Raw genomic sequence first — 12,063 nt, forward strand, 5'->3', positions numbered from 1 at the left:
AATAACTTTCTAGTCTGTTTACTCCACTATTACATTATTACTCATCTGTAATAGAAAGTGCGAAAAAAAAAATCTACTAATGCTGAGCTATCCTAGAGAGCTTTACAGACACTTTTAGATCAGTCAAGAACTATACTCAAAGTTAGTCAAAATAGGTCACCTCACATTCTATTTTTTACGCCAGATGCCCTTCCCAACGCAACCCCCTGAGACAGTTGTGTCTCCTCCTGGTATCAAACCAGGGATCTTTTTGATTGTGAGGCAAATGTATATAGTACTACACTATATAGACTATACTATTTAAAGTTTTTCACTCTTACAGCTCTTTTAACCTTGTCTTCAGCCATAGACAACAGAATTTTTAATAATAAAATGCCTATTCCTGTAACTAAACCTAAAAATCAAACAACTTGTAAACTCTACTATATATCACGTACCTTCTTCACCACGTCTGTGTGACGACTGTTTAAAATTTCTCTCTCTCTCTCTCTGTTTCTTCTATAATTTAGACATTTGCTATCCCTGGAAAGACAACAACGTCTTGACCTGAGTACAGTTCACTGGATTTTGTGAACATGACTTTGTAATGATGGCCTCGCTGGTGGGTCTGGCAAGGTTTAAGAGGTTAACATAAATTAAGTATTAATGCGCTGGCGTTATTACCACTTTCTATTTATGATGTAGTCCCAGTAGAAGCGAGCGTGTGGTGGGCCAGTATTTCTTTAAAGTCTTTTTGCTTACACAGTCTACAGCAGGAAGTTTTAATACATCTGTTCGCATAAATGATTAAACTTTATCAGCCTCATTTGCATACGTAAAGTGCTGCAACAACAATAAAAGTACTGCAAAGATCAAGTAACTTTGGAAAAGCTTTACAATGTTTCACTGTAGTTTCTGTAGTTCTTATATAGATATTAGAAGAAATACAAGTACATTAAAGATACAGTCTGGGGTCCTGCAAAGGGGCCGTGTGTATAGAGTCTCTTGAGATGATGAATAACAGCAAAACGTTATACTGGGATGTAATGCAATGTAGCATGTGGCTCCACATTTACCTTTGTGGCCCTCAACCTCTGTTCTCTTTTTGCAAATCAGCATTATTAACAACCCCTTATGGACCTCTTAATTACTGCTTTTTTTGTTAATATGTCTCTTGCAGCCTATAAGCTCATGGGCTATCCAATCAAAATGTTTGAGTTTCCTACCTAGTGTGTGATAATCTCAATTTCAGGGTGGAACTTTATTATAACCTTTCTTTATTTCGACCTACTGCCACAACATAATTATTATTATGCTTTACCAGGGTCAAGTAATGTTTGCACATACCCAGCATGTGCAAAATGAATCAAAGTGTGTTCCCCTACATTTTATCTCTCAGTATAAGGTTTCTTACTCCACCGTGATCATGCCAGTAGCAGACTTTTAAGTGTAGATCAAAGACAGCGAAAAAAGATATCTTCACCCCTCAGTTGGCAATGCTGTAGACCAGAGCTGGCTCATGCCAAAAAATTAATGTTAACCCACTGAAACATCGTCTCTCTACATTTTGTATGGTCTACGGATGCAATTAGTCTATATCACTAGACCTTATGGGTTACACTGGCTTTCGGGGATGAAATCATTAAGCTTTAAATGTGAAAAAGAAAATTAAAGAAAAACATGGAATGGTTGAAGATGTGTTCTTTAATGTGTGATTCATTTCTTTTACCCATTATTAACGCTTTCTCAGAAGCTCCGCGTCTTCATATGCAACTTTTAGATAAACAAAATAGGTATTGCCAGAAAGGTTCCATGTTGTATTACCCTGATTGAATTATTATTGATTACACAAAGGCTAATATATTAAAAATAAAACGAAAACAAAACAAATGCAACCCCGATTAAAATATGTTCTATTATCTATCTCTCTGATTTCCACAAAGATTGACTTTGATAAATCTGAAGCATATGGACAAAATACCATGAGAGCTTATGAAACGGAGCTAGCAATTAAAGACAAGACTGTTCTCCTATTTAATCAAGTTTATGAGCCATGGAGCAAAGTAATCAATCTGAGTATACTGAAACATTTCACCAACTCTGTGTGCTGGTTATTAAAAGTTCTTGCTGCTATCTAAACATGGTAAATTTAAAAATATTAGGTCACGTAATTTTGATTAACACCCACTTGCTGACGCTATCAACACACCCGAAGCAACCAATTTGCAGGGGTGGTTATGGCTTCATGCAAATTTCAAATGTTTCGGGGATCCTAAATCCTGCAGGATTTCTGACAACGTGGCCGCTCCCTCTCCAAATCTAGCGGCTGTATTTTCGCTTGGTATTGTGCTGACTTTTCTTGCACACAGTTCTGGATGTACACAGTATCCTCATGGTAACACTGACCACCTAATCTCTTCCAGTACATGTACTATATCACTGAATCCCACTGGCAATAAGGCAACTCTTTCTTCACAAAGTGGGAGCACAGAAGCTTGGTTTTGCCCCCAGCATCTCTATATTTGCTCTTGCTTTAAGAGAAACTTCCACCACATTAAAAGATCCCCGTGAGGATTTTCATTTTGCTTTAATTGCTTAAATTTAACTGCCTGCCCGACTATTTTGCCATCTGTGTGATTGACCAAAACAGCCAGTGGAGAAGTTTCCTTACTAAGAGTACAGATGTTTACTCTGTGCATGTGTAACAGCCAGGAACTTAATTTGCTTTCTGACAGGCCTCGATATATATGTCTTTTTTGCTTCTTTGATTCTGATTGATCTTTCTGTCATTGTGATGAGGACGAAACATTTTCATCTGAGCAGAGCAGTTTCCTAAATCCGAATGGCAGCCTCCTCGTCTGGTCGCTTCCACTTGCCGTGCTTCCATTTTTCTCTTTTAAAATCTTCTTTGATGCCTCTACATTCCACTTCAGATTGTACAGTACATCTGAAGGGCAGCCTTCAGAACATTTGGTGTGGAGCTAAGTTGAACAGGTTTTCGATCAGCGTGAGCAGAGAACAAATGGAAAATACAGTATTGAAACGTAGAAAGGAGGAAAAACCTGGAGCGGCTGGGAATGGGGACGTTAGAAGATGCTTTGTGTGTGGAGGAGAAATTGCTTCTGCATAATTCCCCTCATGTACACTGTTTGGTAAACTTATTAAATTCTACGAACCTTCATGAAAACATAGACCACAAATTCAGATTTATTGCAGCTATAAATCAAGCAAGAACAGAGGAAAGTAAGATATTAGCTGTTCACTTGTGATCAACGTTGCTTCCGGGTCCAACCTCCTACTGCGTTCACTGAGGCTCTTGTTTGTGTTGTAATTCTATCTTATTTTATTTAATATAATAAACAAGCCCATAAAAGTAATCAGTGATCACTGTTGGCCTGTCTGACTTTTTATTAGCAATAATCATGTGCTGCACATTTTTAAGCTCAGTTTTTAAAAGCTTATAATGGAACTACAGCCCATGTGTTCACAGTTTACCAGGCACCAAATATTTGAAAGATTCAGAAAATAATCACTCTGATGCTAACCATTTCAGTGAGGACATGAAGCTTAGGATCAGGTATTTTTCAGAGTGAGTAATTCAAACCACGCAGCAGCATGTTAGTGACTAACCTCGTGTTGTGGACGGTCCGTTTTCAGCATTTGTCTCTGCTCATCAGGAACCCTCACACTGACTTTTACTGAGGGGAAAAACATTAATAGTCATCCTCCATCTTTGCTGTTCTACTGTGATTATATTATCCTAACAGTAGCTCGGTAGCTAGCAACCAGGTAGAATACGATTATTATAAATTATTTACCAGCTAGCCTAACTTCAATACCCTGCAATCATTGCTGCTGTTTATGCATATCACTGTAACTATGATATATGGTATATATACCATTTTATATCATTCCATCTTTATATTTGAAACTAGCGAGCTAACTTGCTGCTAACTTCTAAGCCCATTAAACTTCCTAAATCCTCTTTCTTCATGGATGCTTGGATGTTAAACTTTAGTATACCTGGGAGAGCAGCAACACTCATCACTGTGTTGGAAATTAAAAGATTGGGTTAATCTAAATTCTTAGTGATGCCACAGTGTTTGCTTGAGTTTGGAAACTGAAGAAGAGTTTGGACCCAGATGATGTCAAACTTAGGAAGTGGGTTAAGTGGGTTTGTGTAATAACTGTCACAGTTTATAATGACTGGACAATCAATATGATCATGTAATGATCATAAATCTGTGCTCTCATACATCACTGAAAACAGAAGGACAACATACTAGCCCACTAAGCCCACCTTTGACTCACTATTTCCTCTCAGACTCATCAATTGGGAATTTAATGAATTCGCTGATTGCCCCTTTTTCTTTTTTTTTTCTGCATTAAACCCCAACAACACACTGCCTAACACTAATTCAGGCCTATGTGTTTCTAATAAATTAGTTTATAGTATACATTTGCCTATCTGTCTTCTTTTTTTCGTAATTCATGTGTCAGTAACTGTTTCTGCTCTGACACAAACAGTCCTTATTCCCCCCTGAGGGTGTGAATGTGTCTCTACCTAGTCTTTGTCCCTCTAGCTAAATATTGATACTGCCATTCTCTCCATATTAGCAAAGGGCTGTTGATCACAAAGCAGGAGTGCAAAAGTGTGCATGTTTGTGGCTCAGAGTGTTAATGAGGCAGAAGCAGATGCATATTTAATATCCTCTACATGCTGTCATCATAAATGCTTTTATGTGCCTGTCAACTCCTCGCAGATTTGGTGTGTCTTTACTTGCTGACTCAAAGTAGCAGCAACACTGCTACACACCCAACCACCCACACACATACACACACTCATACACACGCATTGCTATTACTTTACATTAACATTTATATTAATAGAACAGTAAAAAAATATGATCTGCTGTCTATTTATTGTTAAATGTTTTATTACAGCATTTTTAGATGGTCTAAAGAAGCTGTGGGCAACATGACAAGGTCGGTATTGGTTGTGAGGCAACTTCAGCTATATTTAGAGGACTTTACTGAGGGTTAGATGAACACAAATTGTCAGGTTGCAGCTGGATCCCTAAAACGCCTTCAGGACCAAACAACTGCTAAACTGCTTGAAAGCTTGCTGTCGATACTCTGTAGCAGATGTGTAAAATAAACCACGCAAATCCCAGACTGCAGTTTTAACTGGATTTCTGGGAGCAGTTTAACAACCTTTATCAGGAGAATATCTTTGATTTAGTACACCCTTGCATCTGTTATTGAAACTTAACTTACAAATTCCTCAAACTCTGTTGAGGGTTTATATTTACTATTTCAGTCTTTATTTTTTATGCATTTCATTTTACTGGACACAGATTAAAAATCTTTGAAGGAAGCAGGGGACAAGTTTTGAATGCTATCTTCCTCACAGGCGATAGCAGCCAAACATTTAGGCCAAAATCTCCTTCAAAGTTGTCTCCATGTGGACATCTACACTGCCTCCCCCTTTCCTGCTACTTTTAGGACAAACCCTGGAGGACCTCAAAACTGTGCAGAGAACAAACATCAAGTTCTGCCTGAAAGTGATTCATGTAAATATTTTTGCTACTGATGAGAATCTGGTGTCTGGAAAAAAATCCAGAAAGCAAACAGCAGTGAAAGAGTCTGCACAAAACCCAGAGGTAGCACATCAGGAGCGGAGCATGACCAGTAGCTTGCTGGTCATGAAAAGGGCAAATCAAAGGGTTGCTGTTTTGATACAATGGATTAGATCTATTATGCATCTTAACTTGAAGAATCCAGAGCAGGAATTAAAGGAAGTGATTTAAAGTAGCTGCAGCAGCTGAAGTGGTGCAGAGGTGCCCAAGGATTTGTGTATTTTTTGATTATCTTTATGCAGTATGCATGGGCACACACATGCTTGCAGTTAGTGGGTTGGGAAAGTGTTGTAAAGCAGAAAATGGACTGTTGTTAAAAATTATTGATTGAATTAATTTAGTGTGACCATTCAGGCTTACCTAGTGCCCTGGAACTGATCTAAATTTCTGTCTGTGGTCCTGTAGCCTATGGCCAGTTTATTAATAATTTTTTATAAGGTGCACGGACACACTTTTGCTGCAGTATGCGCCTTCAGAGGTTTAAAAATGCAAGTATGCTTCAGCCGAGGGCAGTATGAATCGAGAGCTCGAGCAGTTTCACGAGCAGTAAGAAACTTGTTGAAGTCAGGCACTTGTTGAAATGGAAAATATTCATCGAGTATCCAGGGATGGGATGAAAGAAAGAGCCAGAGATGAAATAAAATCTGTTGCTACAGCGAAAGAGAAATTCTACTTCTCACATTCATACTCATACATATGCTTGTGCATCAATCAGTAAGCAGTGTGGGTATCAGCACTCTCCCTCAGGATTAAAAGACTGTTTTTTTAAGAGATTGAAAGTGAGTGAGCGAGTAAGCTCAATGTAGGAGGTCTGTGTCAAACGCCAGTCATGTAGTGTGCGTGTGTCCGTCAGGCTGAGGGCAGAATACAGATAAAGTTCCTCACTGGCTGCTGGATTGGATGTGATGTTTTCTTGAGTGCGCTGCAGTGTGCCTGCCAGTGTCTGATAAAAATAGTGAGAGGACACTGTAGCAACATGCAAACTGGAATTAAAATGCATTTGTGTATAAAGACACTCAAGCCCTCACTCAAGCCCCAAACCCGGCCTGTCACATCTACAATCTCACACACATTCTTTTGCTGATTTGCCACTCGGCACATGACCAAACATGAGGTGCAAGCTGCAACATTAAAAAGCTATTAAGCTATCATTAGTGGCGCCATGGCTGCCCAGTGGAAGGCCCGAGGCTCTGACAACAACAGCAATATACTGTTATAGCATCTAAATGTACTGTAATGAACCCACTGTGTTTCAGAGATTAGCTACAGCTCATGTGCCAGAGATCAGTCAGGCCCCATCTCTGTCAGTCCCCATCTCCGCACACAGGGAGAGCCCAGAACACGGACCGGCCGCAGTAAACAAGTAGTACTACAATGCTAAACAGCGGACCAGTGATTTATATTTGGAGCTTTAAAAAGCACTACATTTCATGATAAACAGCAGTGGGAGAAAATGCAAAATCAGGCCCATTTGTTAGAGAAAGTGGGAGTACTACAGATGAAGAATACGAGCTGTTTTGCAGTAAGAATTAATCTCACAGCATCTGCTGCTGGCCTCTGATTTATTTGTGGTGTATAATGTTTTTTTTGTGGTCTTTGTTTATCTTTGTTTATCCACAATAGCCGTAGGTCACCCACCCTCACAGGTAATCTCTCTTAGAGATATGCTAGGGTGTAAGCATAAGAATTCCATTAACTGGTTAACTGCCAACAATAACAATACGTTTCAGCGTAAATGTTTTCATTAAGTTCCAATAAAACTGTTTTTAACAGCACTTGCTCTGTTCATATTATTGGAAGTTATCCGTGTGATCTTATAAGTCAAAGTCTGACTTTATGTGGCCGTGTAAACAAGAAAGGTTCAAATCGAAAGCCTGAACTCTTGGCTCACAGGAATTCCTTTTAACATGTTTCAATTTAATATGAAATTCTGATGGAAAAGCATAAAAGGTCCCTGTAAGTGCATCCAACCTTTCTCAGAACATATTAGACAAACCAAAGCCCCAAGCTCAAAGCATACTTTCTGTCTGGTGTTCCTCTGAGGCCGAAATGAACCTGACACATTCCAGATGCTGTGACAGGTATCAGAAGACGTTAACTTGATGACTATTACTCATGCTAGAATTAGACTTGGTAAGCAGATGACACTAATTTTAGCAAGACTGCTACTAGATGGATACGGTACATTGATTACAATATCTGCACGCGCACACACACGTGCGCGTAGTGGATCATTAGGTCGTGTTTATAGATAAAGCTGGAGTGGACTCTGGGCCGAGTGCCAGAGCTTGACAGAGCGAGACCATATAAGCAGGTGACATTTACACTACGCAGACTAAAGCATTAGATAGTCATATGTCTAAATCCATTCCTCGTATAAATAAATGGAAAGTATTTTGCCAAAATATTATACTATACCTCAAGAAATAAGCTTTTTGTCTTTTCAGCAGCAGTGTCGAGAATTCTGACATGCATGAGCGCATGTATGTGTGAGAATGTAGTGGACAGACAGTGAGTCCTAACTCTTTTAGACTCCCACTGAAGCTAATTTTTGCTGATCTTCAGCAATTAGATGGTGTCTTATGTCTATGTGAAATGTCAGTATGAAAAAGTCCAAAGCCATTAAATTTCACATTTGAAAATCTACCAAAGTCTCCATCCGTCTGTCCATCCATGCACTCAGCTGCCCAGCCAGTCATTTTCTTAATCACTTGTCCATTTCAGGGTTCAGAGAGTTCTGGTGTATCCCGCAGGTGGAGTGCACACCAGACCCAGACAGCCAGTCCATCACAGGGCCCACATAAAACTAACGCAAAAGCTGAATATTGTTAATTTTTTTTTATTTTATTTTATTTAATCTTTATTTAAGCACTCAATTTACAAGAAATAACTTTTCAGACAGCATAATAAAATTACAATTACAAGTTATGATTTCACAACATTTTTTATGAGTCTGCAAATGGAATCGATTGAAAGATTTAAATTTAAATTAAATATACATTGAAAACCCCAGTAACTGTGACTATATGTCAGTAATGAATACATAGATGCAAAATGCATTTTTTTTAAATTTGTGAGATTTTCTATATTTCCATGAATGTCAGACAAAAATGTCAGATTTTCCTAAAAGTAGATACAGAAAAATCTGCATTTATCAGGGAAGATTGTATGTGAACTTTTAATTTGAAAACTATTTCAATCAGTGGTTTGAAATTCAACCTGTAAGCTGATGTGCCAGTTTTTTCCTGCAGTCATACCCTCACATCAGACTCAACAGTGGCACTTTGGATTTGGAAAAAGAGGAAGCAGATGTTGAAGGTCATATTTTAACTGCTGTGTGAACAGATGGTATCGGCATGTGCGATTCCCAGTGCAAAAGGAGGTGTGATGGTCTTTCCTGGTGACACTGTTGACATTTTATTTAGCCAACAAGTCCTCACCATTAAGTGTCGGGAAAGCTCCAGGAAACGACCTCAAGAAGCTGGTTGAGGGAAAGCCAAGAATCTGCAAAGCTGCTATCAGACGCACAGTTTTGATGTCTTTAGTAATGTTTAAAAAACAACAACAACAACAACAACAACAACAACAACAACAACAACAACAACAACAACAAAAAAGCACAGAAAGGACAATAACACTGGCAGTCCAGATGTCTGACTGTCACTGTAAAAAATATACACAACTACACAAACTACAGTATGTCAGAAAACGTGAAATGAAAAGATGCTTTTTCATCATTCAGTATTCAGTATCCTATTGTGTGATGCACAAACAGCTGCATCCATCTGTTGCCCTCCTGCAAGCTGTGAAGATAAAAGTGGAGAAGTAGGAAGCAAGATCAGAAATAGGCCAACATGAATAAAATCACAAAGAACTAACGATGAACATTCCCATGCATCCCTACAGGATAGTGGCACCATGCAGTTTTGTGCCAACAAGCTGGACAAAAAGGACTTCTTTGGCAAGTCGGACCCTTTCATGGTTTTCTACAGAAGCAACGAGGATGGAACGTGAGTGCTGCTTGTGATTTTGTCTTGCATTGGGAAGCGTTTGAGGAAGGCTCCTGAGACATAATCCATGGAGCTCCAGTCTTGGTGCGGTGGTCTAATTCAAAGGTGCTGCATTTGCCATGTTAAGTCCATGATTGAAATGCACAACATTTAGTGGAACAGTACAGACAAAAACAGCTAAATATGATTATTAGAGAGGAGCTGGAGTGGTTCATGAGGTGCGTACACCCCAGAAAGCTGTGTACAGAGGCATCTATCCAGTTCACACCACAACCACAACTCCCAGGACTATGCCTTACATAAAACACTCCAGGAGAGCAAATTGGAAAAAGAGGCAATTAATGTAAGAAGCATAAAATGAACAGATAAAGAAAAACACTGCATCTGCACCTGCCTTTTAAACCAATAGGAAAAACAGTTTCTGAGGCAATTCACGTAGGGATGCACAAGACTCTCCTATCTCCTCACACTTTCCCAGAGTGCTGTTTAGCCTCCCAGAGGGCTTTGCAATTGTCACGGAGTCAGCGCTATCTGCCAACAGATGCTTTACCAAGTGTTGTGTTAGTCTAGTTGGAGTTTTTTTTCATGCATTTTTCTCTTTATGTTAACAGCTTGGGAAACCAATCCCCATAGGCATGCTACATGTTGGTGGCCAGAGGAGGTAAAAGTTAGAGGCTCATGGTTAAATGAGTCACAGGGGTCTGAAAGGCTTGAGGCAATTAGTAGTGCATGAGTAATCCAGGCCTTTGGGTAAAAAGGCAGGATTAAAACTGATACGTTGTTGCTTTTTAGGAGGTTTTTTTTGACTGCAAAAATTTTAGATATCAAAGGAATTCATTAGCATATCATAGTCTCACCTGCGGTCAAAGATAGGGAATTAAAAAGCTAGACAAAATATAAAATTATTTGTTATGGTCTAAAATATGTGAGACTGGCCTAGCCCTATTTAAGACTGCAAGATTTTCTTTATTGTTTTGCCCATCTCCTACATTACCTGCTTCTTCCCTGCATAGTTTTGTATTTCTCTCTGGCTTGTGTAAGCAACAAAGGACAAATTTTATTTCACTGTTTTCTTGAATATATTTGATAACATTTGTTCTCCTTCTCTAGGTTTACTATCTGCCACAAAACAGAGGTGGTGAAGAACACATTAAATCCAGTGTGGCAGCCTTTTACCATCCCAGTACGAGCACTCTGCAATGGAGATTATGACAGGTACAACAATTTACACTTTCTTATCTGCATATCTGCTGTTTTCCCCACACTGTTGCATCTGTTGACCTTCTCTTTCTACCTGATAATAAATATAATACACACACCATGAACAGTCGGTAATGTTGAAATGAGAGATGGTGATGTAGCAATAAATTTACAATTCTCTTCGAACAAGCTTTTCTCTTATAAAATTAAACAGTTAAAAATGCTGCCCTTGAAGGTATCAGCCAAGTTAGCAACCAATTGCTGACTGGCTGTGAGTGGTTGCTGAAAGTTGCTGACAATCACTGTAAAATTAATTGCTAAAGCCCCATTCATACAGGCCTAGAGACCAGTCATTGACTCTGGTAACTGCCAGTTGCTAGGGAAGAGTGTATAATCCTTGACCTGTTGTGCTTGCTAGAGGTTACTGCTAGTTGCTATTGTCAAATAAGTTGCTAAGAGCTCCTTACAATTGCTTTGGTCACTACATGGTTGCAATCGTCACCCGTAGTCTGTAAGGAAAATGCTGAATAGTCAGCAAACACTAGCAAACTACTTGCCAAGCTTTAGTGAAACTGTGAAATGTGCGATGCAAACCAGAAATGGAGACTATTCGCTTTCACAGTGAAACTTGCACCTTGAATATGAACGAAGGTTTAAATTGCACTTTTTCAAGTTTCACTAAAGCTTGCAGTGAAACCACAAGGAGTAAAACTTAAGTAGTTTGCTAGTATTTGCAGACTAGTCGCTATTGTTCATGCAAACCACAGCAATATGCTAATGACCAAAGCAATTGCAAGGAGTTTTTGTGTTTGCTAACTGGTCTCTGAGCCCGTGTATAGTAGTTACGGGTTAGATGTGAGACTGTCCTCAGCTGTCAATGTCTTAATTCAAGCAGCCATTGTTTTAAGAGTGACCAAGCTACCGTTAGCACTGTAAACCACATACGTGTGGGGTGAAAGCAGAATGCTCATTATTCAGACAACACAAGGCTTAACAAATTGTGAGTCGATGGGAAAAAAAATGAAAGAGCATCCACGTGACTAATATGATGGTTAATGAATTTAGAAGCATTTTAAATACACTGTCATGATTCAGGCTTCTTCCTCTTTCTTTGTTTTTACACTGGATTACATTATTTGCCAAATATCTAAAATAACGATGGGTTGCTCTTCCCTCCTGGCACATAATTAATGCAGATATGTTGTGTCAGAAAAGTAATGAATTCCCTGTCCTCA

The 12,063-nt window shown here is 39.0% G+C and overlaps 1 protein-coding gene across 2 annotated transcripts in view; it reads left to right on the top strand.

Annotated features, from left to right (window-relative positions):
- Positions 1–12,063, top strand: part of cpne5b (copine Vb) — a 144,674-nt gene that overhangs the window by 98,836 nt on the left and 33,775 nt on the right. For both annotated transcript variants that reach the window (XM_085273604.1, XM_085273605.1), the window contains exons 9-10: positions 9,525–9,628; positions 10,739–10,843. In XM_085273604.1, the coding sequence (XP_085129730.1) occupies positions 9,525–9,628; positions 10,739–10,843 (209 nt within the window). The remainder of the gene's footprint in view (positions 1–9,524; positions 9,629–10,738; positions 10,844–12,063) is intronic.

The sequence above is a fragment of the Mchenga conophoros genome, linkage group LG5 (genome assembly GCF_057382185.1).
Source record: "Mchenga conophoros isolate Kocher_MC1m ecotype Shallow Benthic linkage group LG5, M_conophoros_male_GT1.1, whole genome shotgun sequence".
In the NCBI taxonomy this organism is placed as follows: domain Eukaryota; kingdom Metazoa; phylum Chordata; class Actinopteri; order Cichliformes; family Cichlidae; genus Mchenga; species Mchenga conophoros.